General features: G+C 49.0%; 1 protein-coding gene across 1 annotated transcript; it reads left to right on the top strand.

Moving 5' to 3' along the window:
* The first annotated feature begins 1,866 nt into the window (after nucleotides 1-1,866).
* Nucleotides 1,867-23,618, top strand: LOC125948124 (Wilms tumor protein 1-interacting protein-like). The gene is made up of 4 exons (XM_049673893.1): nucleotides 1,867-2,058; nucleotides 17,305-17,765; nucleotides 17,908-18,033; nucleotides 20,440-23,618. Exons 2-4 carry the CDS (start codon nucleotides 17,305-17,307, stop codon nucleotides 20,969-20,971), a joined length of 1,119 nt encoding a protein of 372 aa, XP_049529850.1. The 5' UTR covers nucleotides 1,867-2,058; the 3' UTR covers nucleotides 20,972-23,618.
* The last annotated feature ends 2,723 nt before the right edge of the window (nucleotides 23,619-26,341 follow it).

The raw sequence follows: 26,341 nt of genomic DNA, 5'->3' as shown, positions 1-26,341 counted from the left end.
CAAGGGAAACCTTCCACAGCCACCGTCGTAATGGTTTTCAATCGCCCCCGGGTCACCCTTCGGTTTCGGCGCCTTCAGAGGTGACACGCGCCGCAGAGGTGGTTGCAGGCGCGTGGCCAAGCGACGCACACTGGCGCGCGCGCGCGTTCACACACCACGTCCCGATTGGCCGCACAGAGATAGGATCACAGAGGATCTTGATGGTTGCGGCATAACGCGGCTTTGCAATCGATACTCTGGTGTGCCGGTGTGCGGGGGATGCGGGAGGATGTAATGATTGCGGATTGTTCGGGGCGGGCGGTCCAGCCCGCGGTCCGTGGATGTTTATTTTTCTCCGCTCCGGCTGCTCTCGTCGTGGGTGCCGAGGGTCAATCCGGTCTCGTCTTTGATCCGATTAACCTCGATTAGCGACGTTAGTAGCTCGCTTCCGCTCTCTGTCTCATGCATTCAGGCGTCAATAGTTAGAAGAAGCAAAGAAAGAATTACATATCGCCTGCACACACACACACACATACACACACACAGCTGGTTCTGCACGTGGTCTCCCTTCCCTCACGCAGCGCACCCCTTTTCCAACTTCCTATAGGCGCGGTACCGAATGCCAGGGCACGTACACAGACGCACCACGGGCGCGCACTGTACGGTGGTCCGCCGGTGGTCCTGTCAAGGATTAGCTGCGGTCGTTTCTCGGTCGGTCTCGGTTTCTGGTGAGCTACCAGCCACCATTCAGTGGCACGTTTTCACGCCGGTCGGCGGCACCCTTTACAAAAAAAAAACAAAGGTTACCGCGCGTGGGAATCGCGCCTTTCCTATTGCTACCGGTTGGTGTTTGTGTGTGTGTGTGCACCGGACCGCCGGGAGATGCACAGGATTTTACGATCGGATCGCTGGCACCATCGCACCCCCTCCCTCTAAGCCGGGGGCTGGGCGGCGTTCCGTGCCGCAAAGGAAAACCTCAATTTTCCGCGATCGCGCGCGATTCGGTTCGGGGTTCGTTTTCCACCTTTCGCACCCGCTCCTCCCGTGGACCGAGAATTGGCCAATGCCGGCCAAGCGATGCTCCTGGGTCGCGCGTGGCGGTGCGTGCGCATTGGCGTGCCGACCGGAGCAGGCCAGTAGCCGACGACGACGACGACGACAACGACGACGACGACGACGACGACGACGACAACGAGAGACCACGTGGTGGTACGTGCATCGAACGCGGGAGCGAGAGCCACCGAGTATCCCGGGCCCGGACCCGGCGGCTGGGGAAACGTGACGTGTGAGCGAGAGGCGACATACGGGCGGGAAGGTGCGAGAACGGGCACACACGATGGTATGCGCGTCAGAAGCGGACATCAGCAGCATCAGTCGCGGCGTAGTCGTCGTCGTTGATTGCTGCTGCTGCTCCTGCTGCTGCATCTTATCATCCTCGTCGTTTGTCGGCAGCAGCATCCGGCACACTCGTTGGCTAGTGTTGCCATTTCACGTTTGATCGTTGACCGCATCGGACGTTCCTGTCGTTGCTACCCACCAGAACCGTACTGGGAAGGACGACGACGACGACGACGAGGACATCGACGACGACGGCGTCGGCGTGGTTTTTGGAGATCGCTTGCCTTGAGCTTGTTGTTAGTGTACCGGTGTAAAACAGAAGCTGCTTACCTGTGCAGAGTGTACGTGTTTGTGTGTCTCTGTGTCTGGATGCAGTGTACGTGTGCACCGGGAGTGTAATTCTGAGTGTGTCCATCCTCCGGCATCTTGGGAGGTGTGTGTGTGTGTGTGTGTGTGTGTGTGTGTGTCGCTGTGTGTCCTGTAGTGATTGTCGGCGTTGTAGCCTGAAGCCTTTGTTCCGTGGTCATCAACCAACAACAACAACAACAACAGCCGCCCGGTTCGTCATCACCTCCGCTCCGATCGGAGACGCCGGAGCATAGAAGAAGAAGAAGAGAGAAGGGAGGCAGTACCCCTCCTTCGCCTTTTTAGCCTTCCTCATACAACCCACTAAAAGGCTTCATCATCAACAACAGCCACTCCAGCAACAACTGCAGCCTGTCGGCGTGCCGATTTGCCAAGGTAAGGACCAGGGGGTGTTCAACACACCCCCGTAACACCTGTCGAACTCACACATACATGCACACGCACGCATGCACTACACAACAGCGAAACTTTGGTCTGCTATCAATACCGTGACGCAATGGAGAAGCGGCAATCAACCAATCCATACCAACGCGAACCGATTCCTGATCCCCTAGTGTGTCGGTGTATGTCGGCGTGTGTGTGTGTGTGAGTGTACGTGCGTGTGTGCAGTGGTGTACGATGGTGTACCCGGGAAAGGAGGAAAATGATCTGCATAGATCGTACAGCGAGGGGAGGGGGGGGGGGGGCAAATGCCCAAGGACCAAACCTGCAACGCTCTTTGTAGGTGTGTATGTCTGTATCTCTGTGGGTGCATATGCGCGCGGGAGTGTGTGACTGATCGGTTAACTTTGAACACGACCGTCTAGTATCAGGACATGCCGTATCTGAGCTTGTATGTGTATGTGTGAGTGTCCCGTGAAGGAGCTGCTCAGGTGGCGAGCTCTTGTGCCTATTGGCCAGGACCTTCTGGCCCTTCACTTTCATGTCCTCTGCACACTCTTCTGTTTTCGTCGTTAACTTATGTGCTAAATTGGAAATTGAAATCCCAGACCAATTAGTATGATCCTCAGGCCAGGAGCCACCTCCGATCACGACGTACGTTATGCAGCCATTTACAATGTTGATTGGACTCCAGAGAGAGAGAGAGAGAGAGAGAGAGAGTAGGCTCCAGGGATGGTTCAACAGAAGCGATCTGTCCTGAGCACTGTTTGCCCTGAAACGGGACACAATGGAATCAGTATTAGATACTAACCAATTTCCCCACCCCATTTGAAGCTTTCCTTTGGAGCCTCCTCACCTCATCAAGCTTTCCTTTGAGGCCAAATGGGCGGAAATGTGTGATCACCTGGCAGGAACTCCTAGCCGCTCTCCAGAACTCGTCTAGATTCGACAGCCTTCAGATTACAGGAATCTAAGGGCAATACAAGCTTTGGTAACATTTATTTTTCGGCGTCCACACTGTGTCCAGCTTGTATGCCAAGAAATTGGCGAAACCATAAAGCGGTGGCAGTTGGTCTTTGTTTTGCAAATTGAATGCAGCTGCTCCATCAGTTCTATCAGCCAAGTTGCTGATGGACGTAGCTAATGTTTGATGATGAGTTCCGAATTTCCGCCGTTCTATTAATATAGCGAGAACATAATGGCGTCAGCAAGCGGTACCGGTTCAAAGTCGCTAAGAAAAACAGTGACAGTTCCCAGCTCCAGAATATTTTTTCTAAGCCTATGGTACATGTTTCGCCAAATTATTAACACCTGAACAACGAGGTTACCATGCAAAGTAGGTCGTGAAAGCGCATAATTGGAGACCGTTGTTGGTGCTTTACAGCTTCGCGTCGAGTAAACCGCGCCGTTGTCTTGGGTGGGCCAAGGATCCACTGCTACCCGTTTTTTCCCCCCTACTCTCTACACCTACATTGCATTTTAGCCTCGCCCATTTCGTTTTCTTTTGTTGTTTTTTTTCTCCTGTGGTATCGCGCGACTTCTTGGGTGTTCCGACCGAACACCTGCGTTAGCCCTAATACACGTAAGGTCTAGTTGGTTTGGCTCCTTTTTTGTTGTTTTGTTTTGTACATTGTCGCCTGAGCCGACAGTGTTGGAAACGGAAAAAAACGTTGGGGCGCATATTCGCATTTCCTTCCCTCTTCGTCAGCGAAGGTGCCTGGGAACAGTACGCGGGAACTCCCAGGAAGAGCCAAGCAGCAAACGTTGATCGTTTTGCGCGGTTTTTGTTTTACCTCGCTTGTTTGGTTTTTTTTTGTTTTTTTTTGTGTCCTTCCCTTACCTTCTCTGTTCCCAATGCACGTGGCTGGTGCATGTAGTAAACGGAGGATCCGGGACACCTGCGATCGGGCGACAAAACATGTAAAGATGAAGGCAGGCGAAGTGCCATTTGAAGTTTATAAACGATCATAGTATGTCACTAGGACTGCTGCATGCAATATTTAATTCAGCTTTCAGCCTTTCCAAATACTGCATTGCATTATTTGGTTTCGTCACATCACATGATGGTCTCGAGCTGTCAGCAGCTTTACGCGTTACTACCAAACGACCAAAGCTAGGTTTCGTTAAAGATCGTGCTCGTGAGCACGGTTAAGATGAAATAGAATGAAATTATATTCATTCATCGACAGCTTTGTTCCGCTAAACCCTCGATTTGGTCCATTCCGAAGTCGACTATGAAACTCTTGTACTTGGCTGAAAATGTTTTGTCTCTGCAAATACTAGTCGCAACACAAGTAGTGGACTGCACGGAACGGAAGACGATCGATAGAACTTTAATCAAAATTCGGTATTTTGCTTTTTCCTTCTACGGGTAGGTCAGTTAATATTCCCTTTCTGATACGCGGACATAATTTGTTTTTTTGTTTATTTACAACGGGGCAATGCTGACAATTAAAGTTGTCATACTGGATCTTGCTAAGCTGTTGCTTTTCAACGCGATTATCGCGAATATGTTTCGATGCGAATCAAACACATTGCAGTGGATTGAAATGTCTGCATTTGCGTGTACAGAATGCTACAGCACGCGTCTTAGCGATAGCGAACAGCGACATTTTGTCTCATTCCAGTGAAATGCCTTACGGATCCCTCTATTCTCCGTGTTCTCCCTTGTCACAGCGGTGTGTATGTGTGTGTGTGTGTGTAACTCATTTCGCATGTAGGTACGTTGGGGGTTTACTGGATGATCAGAATAATGTCAGGATCAAGTTGCTCATGGACGCGGATTGCCGATGATGCACCGCGACAGCGAGCGAGAAATACCTCAACTACACATCTCAAACCATACCCTCCACTACACCATTGCACTCCGGATTCCTGAGTTTACTGCGTCTGGTAAAACAGCATTTCGGCGGCGGCGATGGCAGGATCTTCCCGCGATCTCTGGCCACGCGTTCGCGGCGAATATATGAGGCAAGACAGAGAAGAAGAAGGAGCACAAAACGAAATTCAGAAGAAGAAGAAGCTCTCTCTCTCTTTATGGTCCTCTGGTTTGGATCGTTTGGATTCGATCAAAACTCCTCATCGCACCTCATTAATGCTACGAGCAGCACTTCAATCCGCTCATGTTCGTGTGGATGTGATGTTGTTGCGCTGATGGATGTGTACATCCTTGCTTCAATGTGCTAGTGATTCAACACTAGCACCACTCCCAACTAGACGTGGAAGTGTCTCGCTGGCAACACAATAGATTTTGTTTTGTTGGCACTGATCTTCTGCAGCTTTTGGGAGGAGGAGCTCCATAAAAGCACTAAACTCACTCTCATAAAATATGCAATCCGATTCCGATAGATCCGAGACCATACATACACATATACACACACACACACACACATGCCGCTGCTGGTGCTATAGGCGTTAATCGTTAATCATTTGTTGGGGCAACGTCTTCATCATCATCATCATCATGTAATGAAGACGCCTTTCAACGAATCTGTCAGCTTATGAGGTGTATCGGGCGCGGTGTGCGATAATTTATGTCCCAGCCGTCACCAGCGGGCCACTGATCAGTGGTGGTGATTTAATCCCGATTTAATGGGCCATCGGCTTGGCTGATGATCTATCTAGGCGCGCCCATTGATCTATCATCGCTTACGTTGGTGGTTTTTTTTGTAGGGTTTTTTTGGTAGCCGGACGCGCGGTTTAATGTCCAGGTGCGGGCCGAAACCCACCGATCCCATACCATCGATGGAAGCCGAAGTTTTATGATCCTTCTGCTCGTCCTCCTTCTTCCCCTTCCTCTGTTTGCTGGCTTCCTATTGTAGTTTCGGCGATATAGTTAGAGCTGACCGATTCCGACCGACTCCGACAGATGCGCATTGTTGTGTTTATTATTGTGTTCCGGGAAAGGGGTTGAATATGTTTCGGATTTTGGAGATCATAACGGTGCGACGGCGTTTTATTGCCGAGTGCCGGACGGACCCACCGCGGGAGAAAAGTGAGACATGGTGACCTGGTCCGGATCCGGAGGTTGATCGTTCCTCGTCCTGTTGTCACGTCGCGCATATGGATTGCAGTTTCATTTCTCCTCCAAGTGAGATACTCTTCCAAGATCCGCGACTGATCCTTGAACCCCAAGCAGAACCTTCTTCTTCTTCTTTCTTCTCTTTCTTCCTCTGTTTGCTGCTACGAAATGGATTTTTAAAAAAATGCACAAATGTTCGAGTCACGAGGAGGTTTCAGTGTTTCATGGTTTGCCGCCCAGCCAACCAGGCCTATCTGCCTTCTCGCAACCCCCGCCCCCGCCTCTTCCAGCACGGGGTGAGGGGTCGCATACTCATCGCGCGCAGCAGCAGCAGCAGCAGCAATCAGGCGGTACAGAAATGCACTTGGCCGAGTTTAGCCTGGAAGGCAATTAACCTGTGCACGCCGTGTGGATTTTTTGGTGCTCCTCCTCCTCCTCCTCCTCCTCCTCCTCGTCCACCACCCCTGCACTCCTCTCCAGGCCCCGGGCCCGTGTATAGCCGCTTTGCCGTGAGGTGCGAATCGCGAAACTGCACACTCCGATTTCCGTGCACCTACCGAGCTACTCCCCTTTCAAAAAAGGAGAGATCGATTGGCCCGTGGCCCCTGCACGCCCTCCCCTGCATGCCATCGCCACCCCTTTCCTCTTAAAATCTCAGTCACCAATTGCCTTGACCCTTGGATGCCTTGCTTCGTTTGCCACGTGACGATATGACGGGTTTGTTTTAAGGTTACGGTACGTGTGAATCTCACGTGGAATGCAACCCCTTCCCCTTCCTACATCCATTTGGGGCGCTGACGAGTACCTTTGGTTTGGTTGGTTCATGTTGTTGCGGTCTCAAAGCGCTGCGTATGCGTCATTCACGGAAATCCCGGAAAGCGGCTGGAAACCGCGTTTTTGGGGGTGGGGGTTTAGAGGGTGAGGGAGGGGGGATGGTGCGGTTCCGTGCCATCGAGACATTTTTGGCAGGTTTTAATAGGTTTCACGTTCAGTCGCGGCCGACTCGCCAGTGGCTGACACCGGGGCCCGTGATTTGATCTCGACCCTCTTGTCAAACCAACCCCCTCCCCCACCCCGCGCGCTCTTTTTACCGAGCGATAAGTCCCCCTCCCTGGGCACTCTGTGTGGTTGCGTTCGAGAGGTTGCACCCTTGTACGGTGGTGGGTTGGTGTGTACCTTTGACACGATCGATCGACTCCGATGCAATACCTCATCATCCCCGGTACCCTTGCCTCTAATCATTGAAGGGTTGTTGGGCGGTTTTTGTTGCTGGCTGGCTGGCTGGGCCGTGGGCACCGGGGTCGCGATTGATGATGATGATGATGCGATCCGGTGCAGTGCATTCGCGAGTCGCGTTCTTCGCCAACAATTGCCATTGCAATCGGATCTCCGTGTGTGTGTGTGTGTGTGTGTGTGTGTGGCTACGGCTGGAACATTTGCTGGCTCGATGCTGGCAGCAGCAGCAGCAGCTTCCGCTGTTGTGCAATTTGATCAACCGCGCGATATTGGTGTGGTGGTGGTGGTGGTGGTGGTGGTGATGATGATGGCGATGAGCATGACAGATGCGTAGTTTGATCCGTTTTGTCCGGCTGGTCCTGTCCGGTTTCCTGTTCCGGTGGCATTCAGTGGCACACGGACACAAGAGCCATCCAGAAGATGGGGATGGGAGTGCACAGCGGGAACGCGTTTGACACAAACACGGACAAACAAAATGGAAAACCCGCAAAAACAAAAAACGAAACAATAACAAGAAAGGGCATGCTTGTTGAGGGTTACAATACAAAAATTCACCAACCAGCTCCTCTCCCCTCCCCCCTCGCAAAGTTATGCGCCCCACTCCTCACAACCCCCACCCCCTTCAATAGTTAGTAGGTGCGTATTATTTCTTGCCAGAACGGAAACACACAAATTCGCGTCGCTTCTAAGCAGCGCCACTGCTGCTGCTGCTGCTGACCGCGAAAAGAATAAATCGCCTACCAACCCTACCACCCATACCCCCAATTCCGGGGTGGCATTTCGGGGCGGCGTTGACTAGTGGCGTGCCTGTCAGCAATTAATGTTCTGTGTGCGTTTCGTGCGTTACATGACGTAACGACCGGCTCCCCACATCATTCTGGTGCCCATTCAGGGGGGGGGGAGGGGGTAGGGGGGAGGTTTGAAGGGTGAATCGAAAGAACGGTTTTTATGGGGGCGATTAACAGTCCTGGCCGTGGCCGTGGTGGTGGGAGAGGTGATGGTTTGTTCTAACGATACTAAACCACCCTCCCTCATCTAGGGGATGGCAGGGTGCAGAGGGGAGGGGCGCACGATTCCCTACCAAGGGGAGGGAGTGAGTTTATGGTGCTGCTTTTGGGCCACTTGAAGGCGCCAACAGACGTACCACTACCCTTAACAGCGAGAGAGAGAGAGAATGAGAGAGAGAGAGAGAGAGAGAGTGAAAGAAAAAGAGAGAGAGACTCTCACTGAGGGTTAGATTGCGTGCGTTACATACACTTTGAATGAGACTGGAGAGGGAGGGGGGAGGAGGAGGAGGGGTCTATAGGTGCTTAACGAGGTGAAGTGCTGCTGATGGTGGTGGTGGTAGTGGTTGCCACTCTCGAGGCTGAAATGGTTGACAAATTTATAAAACTCCAACGCATACCCACTGTCGCGAAAACCCCAATTCCACCTCACTCCCCTCCTCCTCTTCCTCCGCTTACCCCAGCCCCAGCGATCTGCTGCTAATCGGCCACAAAACGCCCCTACCGTACCGGCACTCCATACCCTCCATTCCACAGTCCTCTGGACCCTCATTGTAGCACCGGAGCGAAGCTAATTAAATAAGGGAAAAGAGCCACGGGAGTGTGTAACCTGTTTTCCGGTGGTGTTTCGCGGTGGTGGGGTGGGAGTGACGGGCGAAAGACGCACGCACGAACCACGCATCACGCAGCCGTAAGGACGTAAGGTCCTTCAAGGACGAGATCAATCGTCTTGTGAGTTGGTTTCGGCAAAGGGAGTACGGCCTTTCCTTTTCAAGGCTGTGTTTTCCCTCTTTCACAATTGGGGTTTTACTATCCCGCAATTAAACGGAATGCTTTCCTGAACTTCGTGTCGTGTCTCACTATTCCGTTAAAGTTTCATGGTTGTGTGCGTGCTTGCGTGTGTGTGTGTGTGTGTGTGTGTGAACATGTGGACTCGATTAGTTAGAAGAGGGGGTTGAGATGTGGTGCTTAAAGAGTGATGGACGTGGTTTTCGGGAAGATAGGTGGTCCAGCAACGACTGGTACACCGGAGTGTACCGTCGTGCATGTGACACACAAACCAGGGTGACACACACACACACATACATCACGCTGGTTTAAATAAAAAAAATCATAATCGCACCCTTACCCTACCAGTGCTCAGTGTGTGTGTGTGTCTGAGGGTGACATCATAAATCCGAGTGGAGACCTCGGGCCTCGGGCCTCACCTCTACCGTATTGCCACGAGAAAGACGTATCAGGGGGGGGGGAGGGAGGAGTGGGCGAAGGAAAAGCGATAAAGAAAACAGAACAATAAAACATCCCCCTCCCGTCTGCCTGCCACCTTCTACCACTCATTATCACACTCAAGCGCGCACGCACGCGGTGACCGCGTCAGTGTTTACTTTACCAGCTACCACCACAGCAGCAGCAGCAGCAGCGCAGAAAGCAAACAAATGTCGCGCGTAACCATAATCTACAACATCATCATCTGCATCTCGTCTACTCCCATCACCAGCAGCAGCAGCAGCGTTGGCGAGTTCTCCTAGAAGCTCTTGCGAATCGCCCCATGTGTGTCTCTATGTGTGTGTGTGTGTGTGTGTTCGTGAATAGAGTGCGTTCTGTTTCACAATAACAATTCGTTCTATACGTTGAGTCTCCTCTCGCTGTTGGTAGATACGCTTATAGATGTATCCAATTGCAAAGGGGGGGGGGACACTGATGAATCATTGCCGGCAGCTTCTGGAGAGGAGGGAAGGGGAGGGAAGTGAAATCCGCGGGGCACAAAACAGAGATCTTAGATCATCGTTCACCCCCAACCAGTGATTCGATTCGATCCGAGATATTATACGTGTCTGCGTTTCTAGTTGCTTAGTACGGTTGCTTGACACTTCCTGCTGTCCAAATTGTGATTCTCTATCCGGACCACATCGGTTCATGAGACGCACTTGGGACGCCCAGTAATAAAGCGACGGGTTTCTGAGCAGCCAGTACATGGGAGCAACCTTTCACCTGCCCGGCACGACTGTCATTTATGGCGCCAGGCAGTGTTTATTTGGAAATCTCTGCGCTGTGCGATAGCAACGTTAATTGTATTCTGTCAAAAAGCGACAAGCGTTGGTGTCAAATCTATCAAATAGTAAAAAAAGGGAGAAAAACAATTTATAACATTTTGTCGCGAACCGCAGGAGAGGCCTCATTAGGTACACTTATGCTGCACCAGGCCAGGTGCATCTTTTTGAATACATGAATTGTACGCGTATTTCCAACCCAGCTCGGAGTTTGAAAAGGTTAATTTTTGAAGTTTTGTTTTTAGAAAACTATCTACCTCCGCCTTTTCCCTGTAACTGTCATTATAACTTACAAGTTTTGAAGAAAATTGGACCGTAATTTGGGGAAGATTTGTACTTCTACAGGGTTACTGATATGAAGTGTTACCAACTTTACACTGTTTGTATCTTTTGAACCGCTCATAACTACAACGCCAAAATTGTTCTATTGAATGTTCAATATATTGTTGACAAGCCACTAATAGCATTTTAGTCTCAGTTTAAATGATTTTTTTTACCGTCATGAAATTAAGGGCCCTATTGCGAGTGTCTTGTCTTGCAAACGAGACTACTTTACTACTGCTGAAAAAACTTAGCAGTCTTGTTCAGTTGTTATGAATGAATTTGTGATTTTTTACAGCCTGATTTCAAAACAAATACTAATACTACTAAATTATTCACCAACACCACCAAAACTAAACATCTTTCGGTCCAATGGCAACGAGACTTTCAGTCTCGTTTTCAAGACTCAGAGTCTGGTAGGTTTTGGCAACAAACTCTGAGTCTTGAAAACGAGACTGAAAATGGTATATTTTTTCGTTTTGGTCGTAGTTGCCATTGGCGCGAAAGATGGTTGGTTTTGGTGGTGTTGGTGAATAATTTAGTAGTATTAGTATTTGTTTTGAAATCAGGCTGTAAAAAATCACAAATTCATTCATAAGAACTGAACAAGACTGCTAAGTTTTTTCAGCAGTAGTAAAGCAGTCTCGTTTGCAAGACAAGACACTCGCAATAGGGCCCTAAAACGTCATAGTGTGATTGCGTTATATTTGTCTGGCAAATCATAACCAGCTATTGTTCGTGAGCTCAATCACCTTAAAGTGAATAAAATATTGGTGTATCACACCATAAATTGCTACAATGATGCGCTGAAGAAATCGATTGTATGAGAATCGACCAAAATACCGCAAGATCACCTTCGTGCAACATGCAACTCGTGTTTCGACCTTTAGAAGGCTATAGTTAAGGCAAAGGTGGCCACATCAGGATAAAGTGAACGGATTCTGAAATTTTGATTATCCTCAAACAATTTTGTTTGGTTTTGTTTTTTATCCTCAAACAATTTTGTTTAAACATACGAGCCGTATGCCCGTCATTATATATGTTAAAAAAAAAAACAATTTTGTCGTTGAAATCACTAAAAAATGATAACACACAAAAAAGTTATGGTGTTTTGAAAAGGTAACACTTCATATCAGTAACCCTGTATGACATCACATTTGAGCGTTTCTGAAAACATTCAGCAAGGCGTTCGTTTCTGCAAAAATGCACTTTTTTCGGTGCCCATCGTAGCTTTCCGTTGGACCATCTGAAATATACCAATCATTATTCTTTTGTTAGATTATAAGTTTATCCAGGTAATCCACGGGGAGGCTTTGTTGGAAATTCCAATCTTTCGATTTATGGTAGCTGTTTGAAATTGAAAAGGTGATGCATTATACGATTTTACCCCATAAAGCAAGTTTTATACTACTGTGTCCAAAAAATAAGGTGACATTGGATGTATTTTGAAAGTTCCTTAATTTTTCTTCCAAATCAATTTTTTGCCATCAAACTAATCCCTTCTAGACACAATGCACTTATGCCGACGAATTTTCCAGTTTTAGAAACACGTGAAAAAAAATGTCTTTAGGAATGGCCTTAGGTGCCTTTTTCGCAGCGGCTTGAATCTGCTCTATCGTGTCGAAACAGTGTCCCCGGAACGAAATTTAGGGCTTGTCTAATAGCCAGAAGCCAAATGTAACCAAATCAGCCGCATTGGGTTTTATTGGAACGATATAAGTGAAAATTTTGGCAAAAAAGTCACCAAAATCCAACAAAGTTTGAGATGGGACATTATCGTGATCGAGCGCTGACGCGCTTGAGATGAAAAACATCCTTCCAAATGTAATTAGCGGATATGTTTGATATGCCAATATCATCAGCAAAGTCTCTTGTTGTTAATCGACGGTTTTCCAACACCAAATCTTTGATTTTTTGAACTGCATCAATTGTCGTTGGTGGTCGTCTAGAGCGTTCTTGCTCTTCAAAACGTTCCCGACCCTCCTGGATGTCTTTCCACCTACTGTAAATAATTTTTATTGACGTAGTATCGTCACTAAAGGCATTCTGTACCATTCGCATTGGTATATTTGCAGCAGAAAAAAATATTTTTAATGCAAATTCTTTGCTTAAAAATTTGCGATATGGAGAAAAACGAAGAATGCACTTTTAGCAGTTCACAAAAAAATACGTATCTCAAACACTAGTGAATATTTTGACGTGAAATTTGCCATGCCATGCCATAACAGTGTTGACAACCTATAAAAAATACAAAACGGAAGATATCCGTTTATGCGGGCAATTTGCACACCGTGTCACCTTACTTTTTGGACACAGTAGTATACTCAAAAAATAAAAAGTAGAATTAACATTTTTTCTAATGAAAACTGTACGGAGCCACCAGGAAAATAAATAGCGCTTCGATTGATTTGAAAATTTCTCCCAAAACTCTTGACGGGGTAAGCATTCATAAAAAATGTATGAAGGAAACGTTAATTGAACATTTGTTTTTATAACTTATCCCCTCCCTTGAAGGACGATGTGCAGCAGTGTCTTTTATCTTTAGCGGTAACGGTCGTATCGCCTCGTTTTGACCGTTTCTTAACAGTTAAAGTTGCTATTGTGCACTGGTTTAACAGCTTTAAAAAGCGGATGCATTCGTTCATGGGGCGGCATCCATGGCTGCAGGTGCAATGACAGTTTACACCGCAAGTGAAATCGTTGTTGCTGTTTTTTGGTTGTGGCGTTCCGATCCGTGGTGAGTCCGGGCCGGCTGCAATTGCAATGTGTGTATATCCCGCCCCCACGGCTGGCCGGCCGGTCGGCCCGATGGGATGGTACACCCGGTGCACACAACAAATCACCCAGCAAATGTCCAGCAGCCCTGGAGCAGTGGACGACGACGACTACGCTCTCTTGGGGAGTTGTATGAGAGATTTCAGCGTGCCTTCGTTGCGATGGGGGAGAGGTGGTGGTGGGGGGGGGGGGGGGGTGGAATTAGCATAATCTCTTTATAAATTACTTCCATCCGCGCCGCGGCCAAGGACGTGAATTTGCCTCCGCCTCTGCCCGCCTGCTGGACATTCTGTCTATCCTGTTTCGTGCCACGGTGAACGATCTGTGTGCTCGTCGCCGTCATCGTTGTCGGCGTGTAGAGGGTGCAAGGGTGGGGGACAGTAATGGGAACCGTCGACCAGGAGGGTGAACTACTACCCCCTAGGAAGAGGGGAAGTAATTTGAATTTTTGGGCCGCAAAAAGCAAAAACCCAAAAAAAAAAATCCCGTCGTTAGTTTGCTTTCCTCCGTTTATCCTCCGCCTATTTGTCTCGTAAACGCCCACACCCTTTTCCACCCACCTTCCGGCGGAGGCCTCCGGATCCGGGGATGGTCCGGGATTCGTCTTCCAAATTAACCACATCTAAGACGCAGACGTATTTCAATCTGGTTTCGCATCCGGCAGCAGCTACGAAACCCATCTCGGATTACTCGGAACTCCTCGGATTCGGACTCTTTTGCAACATTCTGGCTGCCATGTTAGTGTGTGTGTGTGTGTGTGTGTGTGTGTGTGTGTGTGTGTGTGTGTGTGTAATGATGCGAAGATGAAGAGGTGCCTATGGCGGTCTGGAGCGCGCGCGCGCCTCCCAAGTTCAAAGTTGGAATTTAACGAGACGAACTTTCTCCCTCTCTCGCAAAGCAAGGGTTGTAGAAGGGGTGGAGAAAGGAAGAAAGGTCCAGGAGGGCTACGCATAGCTACGTACCATGTCCTCCTAAGCGTACTCCTGGTTCCTGCTACTCCGGGCGCTTCGAGTAGTGGCGTGTGTTTACCTTTGTATTAAGCGTTTTATCGTTCTGAACACCCTCCCCCTGGGGTGGGGGAGGGGTTCCTTGAAGATATCCGAGGAATTTCATCCCTTCTTCACCTAAAATCCTCCACACAGACACACACACACACACACACCTGCGATCGGGCGCAACTATTTCCGAGTGTCTTTGGCGCGTCTTGCAAATCAATTCCCTTCGCGTCAAGCCCCCTTCTCCCCCGGCACACTCTGCTCTCCCAAAAAGAGGTATGCTCAACCGCAGCACCCCTGAAACCCCTCCTCCTTCTGAATCTAATATCACACACACACTGAGAGTGTGTGTGTGTGTGTGTGTGTGTTTTGTGCGCTTTTGCGAAGATAGTTTCCTCACTTTGTTGCGGATCATTTCTCAATTTGGTGCTAGTAGTAGCAGCGGGAAGGAAGGAAGGAAGGAAGGAAGGAACGAAAGGAGAAGCAGGAGTGGTGGTCTGTGAAATTGAAAATTACTACCCTCTGCTGCGCACACACACACACACACGCACACACTGTCTTTGGTTTGTCTTTAGTGCCCGCACCCCATTTGCTCCGAGGGTAATAGAAGCATGAGCGACAAGCAGGACGGGGGATGCCGGGAACGGGGTCGCCCGGGCAGATTGTGTGCAAGGTGATCCCGACGGAAGAGATGTCCTGGAATGTCCTGCGGCACTATCAGTAGTAGGAGTAGTAGTAGTAGTAGCAGCGGCGGGCATCGTTAAATATTGATGAGCGGTGGTTTGAAAATTGGGAAATCACTTCACCCCCGGCCCACTATCACCACCACCACCGCCACCACCACCATGACCGAAAAATCACCATCCCCTCCTACGGGCCAAGGCCAAACCCCGGAGGTGAATAAAAGATGATCCGAATCCGGAGCGCACCGGAGAATTTGTCTCCTGCCGACAGCTCGACGACGATGGGGAATCAGAAATCGGTTTGACTCTTCAATGCGCGTCTAGCTCCGCTTTGCACTCCTCCACAGACACACAAACACACACAAACACACACACAAGCGCTCGAGACGTCCTGTCCTGTCTCGGCATGAAGCGATCCATCGTCATCCTGAGAGCTTCACGAGAGATAGAGAGAGAAAGAGAGAGAAAGAGAGAGAGAAAGAGACAGAGAGAGAGAGAGAGAGAGAGAGAGAGAGAGAGAGAGAGAGAGAGGAGAGGAGGAAAAATCAGGCGGAAAAATAATTATCGCCACAGTGGAAACACACACACACACACACACACACACTCGCTAATTGATACCCTTCTCTGACCAACCCCTTGCTGATTTTTTCCCAGTTTTTCCCCCGCTTTTCCGCCTTTCGCCGCTCGCAAATTCTGCATTCGCCATGTGTCAACACACACACACACAACGTGGACGTGTAAACCGACGCTGGTAGTGGTAGCCGCGGGGGTAACGGGGGTTGTTACGGGGATGCGGCCGTTTCGCTGGCCATACGTTGGTCTCGTCGTCGTCGTCGTCGTGGCTTTAATTTGGTGGTGGCCGATTGGATCCTCGTGCCGTCCGTCATGTCCGCTGATTGTTCCGCTTGATATGACGTATGGCATGGGGAGGGGGAGATACCAGATTTGCTGTAGCAGAAGCTGGAAAATGCGGGCCCCCGGTCCCCTGGTGGAGGTTCCGGTATGCTCACACACACACACACACACACACACACACACACACACACACACACACACACACACGGTGCCCCAGTTCACTGACACCCAGACACAAACACAAACACACATCGCACCAGGCCCCGGCAGACAGGATCGTTCAAGCGCGTCGTCCCTGGTCGTGGGGGAGTCTAGGAGCGGCGAAAACTTGAACCGAACAGACATCGTCGAGTGCATCGTGTACAACCAGCTTGTGCACATTGGCCTATGCCACCGATCGATCGATGATCACGAATCGATGATCGAGCTCCGTCTATGTGTGCTATTACTGGAGAGCATTATTCGGATCGGTCGGTTATGGCTGGAAAACAGTAACAACATCTTGTGTTGTTGTTGTTGTTGTAGCGTGCCGTTTGCTGTCTGTCTGCGTCTGGAGTGCTCGAAACAACAAACGTGTAATAGTGTTGTCGGAGCGTGCTGCTGGCTGCGACGTTATGTGTGCAGTGATGTTGCTGTTGCGTTGTTGTTGTTGTTTTTGTTGCTGCAGGGAGGGAGGATGTTCGAATTTACGGTCGTTCTGATCGTCGGATGCTCTCGACATCGTGGTGGGTGCACCACCACCGCACAGAACGACGCGACAAGAAGTTGAAATCGCAATGACGTCGAGCGCGATAAGCGTGCGAAAGGAAGGAAGGCAGGGAGGAAGGTGACACGAAGCAGCATTCCGGGCATTTGTTCCGGGCGCGTTACAACGGCTCGCGGCCGTCGCGGAACAGCAACCATCGAGCGCTTCAGCGTCGCTGATTGCCCTCTGCAATGTCTCAACAGCTCCATTAGAGGGATTGGAAAACTTTTCTTCACACCTGTGTGTATGTGTGTGTCTGTCTGTGTGTGTTTATCGGTGACCAAAAGTTGTCTCCGGTAGCGGTACAGTCTGCGCTGCCTCTGCGGGATCCTGAAACCAAAAAGAAAAGAAGCAAAAAGCAAAACACAAAAACCAAACCAAACAAAAAGTTGGCGGACAGCATCAAGAGATGGCAATTCATTTTCCAAAACAAAACTTTCTCCTTCTTACTGTCTTTGATCGCGCGCGCGCACGCTCGTGTGTGTGTGTGTGTGTGTTGATGTGAAGTTTAGGATGCATCGTGCTTAATCGCTTCTCCGTTTTCTACATTCCAGATGATGACAATGGACGTATCCAAGCCGGAACCGACTCCTGTCTCAGCTACTGGCGGTGGTGGCGGTGGTGGTGGTGGTGGAGGTAGCCAGGGGAGCGGCTCTCAGGCCGGTATGGTGCTGAACGGACTCGTACCTAACGGTCAGCAGCAGCAGCAGCAGCAGCAGCAGGCCGCTCAGCTCAACACCATCAGCCATCAGCCGACGAATGGCGTCGGAGCACCGGGCGGTCCCGGTGGTCCGCAGCAGCAGCAGCAGCAGCAACAGCAACAGCAGCAACAGCAACCCCAGGTGTGCGCCGGTTGCGGCAAGATCATCCAGGATCGGTTCCTGTTGCGGGCCCTCGATCTGCTGTGGCACGAGGATTGCCTCAAGTGTGGTTGCTGCGATTGCCGGCTCGGCGAGGTCGGCTCCACGCTCTACACCAAGGGCAACCTGATGCTGTGCAAGCGCGACTATCTCAGGTGTGTGTGCGTGTGTGTGTGTGAGAGAGAGTGGTTGTTTAAAAGCGGATCAAGGAATTAGCCTACTAATTCGTTTTCTCTCTCTCTCTCTCTCTCTCTCTCTCTCTCTCTCTCTCTCTCTCTCTCTCTTTCTCTCGCAAAGGCTGTTCGGCAATACGGGTTTCTGTGCCGCCTGCAACAAGGTGATCCCGGCGTTCGAGATGGTGATGCGGGCCCGGAACAATGTCTACCATCTGGAGTGTTTCGCCTGCCAGCAGTGCAACCATCGGTAGGTGTAACCCCCCCTTCCCCCTCCCCCTTCCCACCCCCTTATTCGATTTCCATAAACGGTCCCAAACGGGCAGTATGGGGTCTGCATGCAAGCCCGCTAGGGAAATCAGTCGCGAAACCAGTGTGTCCGTTGTAGCAGTAGTAGTAGTGGTAGTAGTCGTCGTCGTCGTCGTCGTATTAGTAACAGCATCCTTTTTTTTTTATTCAAATGTTGGACTTTGTACGGAATGCGCGAGATGAGTTTCGGTTCGGGGTTTCTTAGATTGCCAAGCTCTCCCAAGGGACAGGGCGAGGGGGGGGGGGGTAGACTAGCTAAACCCCCAATCTAGCAACCACCACTGTTACCGGTAACCGGGCCACTCCACAACGGGCATCCAATGCAGTGTGTGTGCGGTGATGCAAATGATTGATTGTTCGGATCTCGGGGGTAGCAGTAGGACGGGGGAGGGGGTGCCATGTGTTTTTCGGAACAATTGGACAGGAAATCCTCCTTCTCCTCCTGCAGGCCACCAGGACCCGGATCGATGCTGCCGACGACGACTATTTGGGATCACTTGAGACAGACGGCTGGAAAAGGGGGGTAGGGATGATGACGGGATAGGGGAGGGGGGTGGGGATTTCAACTAAACATTGTGTGCCTGATTTATGACCTTATTTTGGAGCTTGGAGACTCCCCTACACGCCCCTTCCCTTGTTACCGCTCCACCGAGACTATCCCTTTCGTCAATCGGAAGGGAAATTCATTCATCCCCTGCAGTAACCCTTCCTCCCCCGCCCCCAATGGCTCCACCACCATCGCTGGGGTTTGGAGGCAGCTGTCATGAGTGCCTGCTGTGTCCGTGCCAGATGACAAATCTGTCAAAACCACCGCTACCTTCCGCCACCACAGCACCTCCAACCACCCTCCCCACCCCGCCTCCCCCAAAACCCGTAACCACCCTATACGCAAGGGAAGGGCCTGGAAAATTATAAACGATTGTCTTCATAATTACGCCTCCGAACGGCGGTTGCTGGGGGGGGGGGGGGGGGGGTCCTGACATTTATCTCGCCACTGGCAGGCCCACTTCCCTTTCCATCCCACCACCCACTGCTCGACGGGGGGGGGGGGGGGGGGGGGGGGGGGGGGGTGGAGAATGATGCTGGAATGATGCTAATATTAGCTTCAGCATCCAGCTTCCGCTGCTCTTCGGCGCTTCACCGAACTCTACACGTCAACTGCAATCGTGCTGTTTGCGTGGTCATGGCGCGCCTGAGTGTGTGTGTGTCTGCTTTCGCCAGTGTGATATCTCTGGTCCACTATACGCGGCGTTGCAGCCCCGGAGTTAGCCGCAGAGTTGACGAGCGGACAACCAGCACCAGCAGCAGCAGCAGCTTGTTTCATCTGTATTATAGACCGAGCAGCTCGCCACTTTTACAAGCTGTCAACCGTCCTAACCTAGCGCGCTGCATCATCCCTCTCATCTGGTCAACTCCCATCCCGTGCCCCCCTCACTCGTCGGCATCACATCACAAACTCGGCTAATTTTACCCACGCGCGCCCGTTATTAGGAATTATTATTTTAATTTGATTTATAATCCCCATCAAGGGCGTGTGGTCCTGCACTACCCGCACTCCCCTTTCAGTGCAGAAGGGACACGAAGGTGGAAGAAGAACTACAGCACACACACACACACACACACACACACACACACACACACACACACACAACTACCGGAGTACCGGGAAGCACAATGTAGCGACCGTTATTCGCGCAACTCGCTTGTTGCTCTCGGTGGCTGTGTTTGCATTATGTGTATGTGCGCGTATGTGTGTGTGTGTGTGTGTGTGCGTGCTGCTGTTTCGCTCGAAAATCTGTGGCAAACCGGCAACCGACCAATGGGGCCGGTCGATGGGAATGGCCTAAAGTCCTGGGACACACACACAAACACGCACACACACACACACACACACAATTTGGGGGGTTCTGCAAATCTAAATCCAAAAGAAGAGAGGGCTTGCAACGCGAGCGGTGATTGACCTGTTCGGGCAGCAGTAGTAGTAGTACTAGTAGCAGAGTTCGGTTTATTGTGATTTGAAATTTGAACAGTGAGTGACCGCGGGCAACGACGGGCAAAACTTTTTGGCAATTATTCCACAACAATGTGCTATTGTGTGCATGTACGTGTGCGTGTGTGTGTGTGTGTGTGTGTGTGTGTGTGTGCTATCCGTTTTCTAGTATAGTGTAGTATAGCCTGGCTAGATCGACAAACGCCACTAACCAAAATGATCCGCTGTTCCCTTCCATCCCTTCATCGATATTGTTGTTGGGGTTCTCTCTCTCACTTTTTCTTTCTCTCTCTCTAACTCTCTCTTTCTCTCTCTCTATCTTTCTCCACGGTTCTTTCTCTCTATCCGTTGTTGCAGTTTCTGTGTCGGTGACAAGTTCTATCTGTGCGAGAACAAGATCCTGTGCGAGTACGACTACGAGGAACGGCTGGTGTTTGCCTCGATGGCCAACCATCCGATGCTGAAACGCCAGATGTCGCAGCAGCAGGGTGGCAGTGGTGGTGGTGGTGCGATCACTGGCCCACCGCAGACACCGCAGGGCATGCAGAATGGTCACGGTACCAACGGTCATGGTGGTGGTGGTGGTTCACAAGGCCAGGGCCAGGGTGGCATCCACACTTCACCCCAGCAGCAGCAGCAGCAGCAGAATGGGGTGTCCAACGGTAGCAACCCGATGATGGGGACACTGCTAGGCCAGCAGCAGCAACAGCAGCGCCAGGGTGGACCACCCGGTTCCGGTGTCACGCCGAACAATGGCGATCTAAACAACAACAATAGTAGCAACTTGCCCGTCGGTTTGACCGGCGGTCCGTCTCCGTTCGGTTCCCCGACCCACCTTAAGTCATCGCTCAACAACAACAACAACAACAACAGCACTGCCAGCAGCTAAGCTGCACGTGGCACCACCAGCGGAGAGATGTGTAAACGAACAGGTGAGGAAAAGTAGAAGAGAGAGAGAGAGAGAGATAAACGGAGAGAGAGAGAGAGAGAGAGAGAAAGCAGAAATAAAGGGTAGACATCGAATGAGACGTTGCACGGTGTGCAATGTTAGGTTACACGGTAAGCGTTCTTCCAACGGCAGCTCCATTTCTGTCATTTGACAGAAGCGCGAACATGTTTCATTTTTTAGGGAGAGTGGGAGAATTGTTTTCTGCGATTTAGTTCATAAAAAATCCATTACATTTTACTTATATACACATATACCAAATGCAGTGTGTATGTGTGGAAGTGTGTGTGAGTGTATGTTTGTGTGGGTGTGGGTGTGGGTGTGTGGTCGGAAATGCCAGAGAGTGTCTGCCCTCCCAAACCCCCGGGAGTGTTTTGGGTGTGTATTTGTGTATTCTATCGCGCCGCTGAGAAGGATCACGCGAAGGAGAAGCAGGTATCTGTAATGTGTAGAAGCAATTCATGCGCGATTTACTGATCCAGATCCTCTCGGGTCAGGCGTTTCCTTAAGTGAAGGGAAGATTGAGTTACTTCATAAGATCACAGTCAAAATTCATCAATGCTTTCTATTCCATTTTCTATGACCTTTTGTCATTCGCATTTTCGTCATACTACCTTTCGCCATTTCATGTCGAAGGATTTTTTTCCTCTACTCAAACAAGGAGTTTTGCAAAAATCGAAAAAACCTACCGAGAAAAGCCTGTGGCTGCTAAGCTTCGCTATTCGATGTGTTAGTTTACAATTCACACTCGTTTGAAGTTGACATGACCTTTGGAGTTGACTTCAACTAGAGCTTTTGTTGCGACACTTTTGTGAGCGACTATAGGTGACACCTGCTGCATGTCAGAAGCTTCTCTACCAGGTGTATGCATATGAAACCGCCCTCCGTGTTCTTATAGCTATATCTCAGCCAAATGGAACCGTAGAACCGTTCTCAATGTTTCATTTTGTTCGTTCGGCATCTGTTAATCAAAATCGGTGCGCAATAGTTCTAATTTCACACTACAACCAATATTTTCATTGTGGACAAAATGGCAAGTTCCGTCCCTAAAAACTGCAAAATGCGGACATCGTTCATTTTCTGCTTCCATTTTCAAAAATAGGCGACAGAATCGCATCAAATGCTTACCGAAGTTTACGGTTAGCATGCTCTTTATGAAACATAGTGCAAAGAGTGGTTTTAAAAATTTAAAAATGGCGATTTTGATGTGACAAACGAAAATCGCGAAAAACCATCAAAAACGTTAGAAGATACCGAATTGCATGCCGTATTGGGCGAAACGGTTATTAGTGAGCTATAGAAGCAACACTTAATCGATTTGGATCGTGAAATCCGCATTAATCGACCGGAATATCGAAATTGATAAAACAGACCAATTTTGCTCGATGAAAATGCTCCGCCACACCGCGGAAAACCGGCCAAGAAGACTATACAAGACCTGAATTGGGATCATTTGTCGCTTGTGGCTAACTCACCAGACTTGGCTCTATCGAATCAATACTCATTTGCATCGCTGGGACAGATACTGGCCGAGCAGCGCTTCCATTCTTACAAAAGTTTGAAAAAATGGACCTGTGATTGGTTTGATACAAAACACCGACTCATTTTTTTGTAAAGCATCTGTAAATTGCCTAAGAGATAGGAAAAATAGCATAGCTAAAATGCATAGCTAACTATTGCCATTTGTTTGAAGAATAAGAGTTTCTCCATTTTCGCAGAATAAAATTTATTTTCTGACAAAAAAGGCGGTTTCATATGCATACACCTGGTAAATATTAACAATCGAATCACATCGGTTCCGCATATTGGTTCCACCGCAAGGCTTCCCTTTGGACGAGATCCATCTTCTGCGTGAGATAGAATATAGAATATTGTACCAGGTTAGGCTTAGGGGAGGGGGGCTGAACACTGTCACAAACTCTTCTTAGGACCTAATGGTTAGTTGCCTTATGTTATTTACGAAGTTTCGTTTACGGAGTCGAAAGAGGGAAAGAAAGAAAGAGAGAGAGAGAGAGAGAGAGAAAGAGAGAGAGAGAGAGAGAGAGAGAGAGAGAGAGAGAGAGAGAGAGAGAGAGAAGAGAATGATATGAATGCGCATGTGGAAGTATCAAATAAGAATCTTGACAACTATTTTGTGCCAAACAGGGGGGGCGTAGAACCTGGAACACAACATTGAATGTACGATGATTGTACGAGGAAACTGAACTCAGTAAGAAAAAGTGGAAAAGAGAGAGAGAGAGAGAGAGAGAGAAAGAGAGAGTGGAACCAGGGGCGGGGTTGGTTGGTAAACAATGTTGTAAGTAACGGTACAAGTCGCATTGTTGCATTGTGGTGAACCAGATACTAGACCACCTACTTACACAGACACCTTCTACACACAAACACACACACACACATGCACACCTACGCGGTGGAGCCTGGGTATCCGCGGTATTCTTATTATTCTTATTGTCATTATTATTGAATATTATTAGGCTTATTGATTGAACGATAGATTGATTGATTGATTGATTGATTGAGGGACCGGTTAAGTGGAGCAACAAGCGATAAAACCAACCCCACCTGAGACGAAGTGAGAAGGACAGTAAATGGAGAGGGTGTGGGCCGGGTGGGGGGGGGGGGGGAGAAAGAATCAAGCGAAAAGGATAGATTTAGCGGGTGGGGTTGGTGGTGTGGGGGAGGGAGAGGGGGGGGGGTTCTATTTGTTATTCGGAGATTTGTTTTCGCTGAGCTGAGAAGAACGATCCGTGAAGTTTCTTAAGTGCCATATATATTGCGCCATTTTCTGTCTCGCCTGTTGTATCCTACGGTTATGCTGGAGAGAGGGAAGGGCGGAGGGGCTGGCTGGCTGCGCCAACGGTTTTTGACATAAGTAATCCAAGCGGTCACAAGCGTTGGAGCGCACTAGATATGAGAATTCGAGAGAGAGAGAGAGAGAAAGAAAGAGGGGGAAGCTGGTAGGAGGTATTATATTTTTGTTTACTCCGGATAAGGATTTACCATTTCACACTAGACACTACACACAGCGGGGCCGAACACAACCGAACGGCGCAAGGAGTCCGAGCTCGCCCCAAAATCATGGAACGTAGACTCTCGCAATCGCGGTAAGCCAATATGGGAAGCAATAGCTAACGCATTCACACACAGACAGACAGACACACACACCGAGACCACACATGAATACACACACACGCACTTCGAGACAACACATGAATACACACTCACATACGACACAGAGACAACAACAACAACAACAACAAAAGCGTAAGTGAACATCGCGGTGGCTGATTTCTGAAGTGCACACAGCATCGCGCGTGCGCATGGTGTGTACGAAGTCGTTAAGCTAGGGCCTTTGGGGCATTGGGTAGGTTTAAAAAGTCTGGAGCTATGGAAGGATTCGCGAAAGAAGAAGAAGAAGAAGAAATCATCATCAGGGGAAGGGCTGCAAAGGGTTGCAAAGAACAGAATCATGCACCGCGCGCAAGCAGCAAGCATGCAAGCAGAACAGTACCACGAACAGAATTCGAAGAATCCTAGCAAAACGGGGTTCGGAGCAGCAAGCAGTGAACGGATTAGGCAATTTATTATTGAAAAACTATATTATATATATTAAAAAAGGATATATAAATATATATATACATATATGTATACATATATGTATACATATATGTATATATATATACATATATGTATACTTATGTATGTGTATATATGCGATTTATATGAATAAAAATCGTGATACTATTAAAACTAACACTGTCTCGACTCGGGTGCGTTGGTTGCTTGGTATTGGTTTTTGTGTTTTTTTTTGTGGTTTCTGTAAATGATAACCCGGTTTTTAGGTTCCACTTCACCGTTCACCGTCGCCGTTTGTCGCTTCAGTTGGCGACCGTGACAACGAAATACTACTGTGTCCAAAAAATAAGGTGACATTAGATTTATTTTGAAAGTTCCTTAATTTTTCTTCCAAATCAATTTTTTTCCCATCAATGTAATCCCTTCCAGACACAATGCACTTATGCCGACGAATTTTCCAGTTTTCGAAACACGTGAAAAAGTCATCTTTAGGAATGGCCTTCGGTGCCTTTTTCGCAGCGGCTTGAATCTGCTCTATCGTGTCAAAACAGTGTCCCCGGAACGAAATTTAGGGCTTGTCTAATAGCTAGAAGCCAAATGTAACCAAATCAGGCGCATACGGTTTTATTGGAACGATATGAGTGAAAAAAGTGGCAAAAAAGTCACAGAAAACCAACGAATTGTGAGATGCTGCATTATCGTGATCGAGCGCTGACGCGTTTGAGATGAAAAACATCCTTCCAAATGTAATTAGCGGATATATTTGATATGCCTTTATCATCAGCAAAGTCTCTTGTTGTTAATCGACGGTTTTCCAACACCAAATCTTTGATTTTTTGGACTTGAACTGCATCGATTGTCGTTGGTGGTCGTCTAGAGCGTTCTTGCTCTTCAAAACGTTCCCGATCCTCCTGGAAGTCTTTCCACCTACTGTAAATAATTTTGTTTGACGTAGTATCGCCACTAAAGTCATTCTTTACCATTCGCATTGGTACATTCGCAGTCGAAAAAATATTTTTAATGCAAATTCTTTAATTTATTATGATTATCGGTAACAGTGCTGACAACCTACAAAAAATACAAAATTAAAGATATCCCTTTATGCGGGCAATTTGGAAGCCCTTTTGGACCTTACTTTTCGGACACAGTAGTAGGTCTGCGCCTGCGAGGTTTTGAGCGTTAGCCCAAAAGTCTCGAAACGAAGGTCGCGTCGTTGTTCGAAGTCGCAGAGAGTTTTAACGAAACAGTCAAGGAAACGTCCGACGCGCAGTTGCTGGTGATGATGGTGCTCGACCGCAGTAGCAGCAGCAGCAGCAGAAGCAGCAGCAGCAACTCAAGCTGCTCAGGATGCGGATTTACGGATTTTAATTGAAGTTTATTGCGATATTAATTGGATTCAATCAACGCCAGAGCGTCGCGTCGCGTCGCGTGCAGGTGTGTGGATGCGGTTCGGCTCGTAAGCTCACCTTCACCACTACACAACAACACCACGACATGGTGCATGGAGCTCGCTCTCGGCTAAAGTCAACCGGAACAGCTCGCAGCCCGAGAGATTCGAGGTTGCGGAACGCTTTCGGAACACCCCCTCCCTCCCCCATCAGCCAGCCAAGGTTTGAGCCAATTTGTTTCCCATAATTGGTGCGATTAACTTAAATCCATCCCACAACGTACGCATGCATGTTCCTGACGCAGGAGGGTTGTGTGTGTGTGTGTGTGTATGTGTTTACCGAATCTCAT

The sequence above is a fragment of the Anopheles darlingi genome, chromosome X (assembly GCF_943734745.1).
Source record: "Anopheles darlingi chromosome X, idAnoDarlMG_H_01, whole genome shotgun sequence".
Taxonomy (NCBI): domain Eukaryota; kingdom Metazoa; phylum Arthropoda; class Insecta; order Diptera; family Culicidae; genus Anopheles; species Anopheles darlingi.
This window is presented reverse-complemented; position numbering and strand designations above follow the sequence as displayed.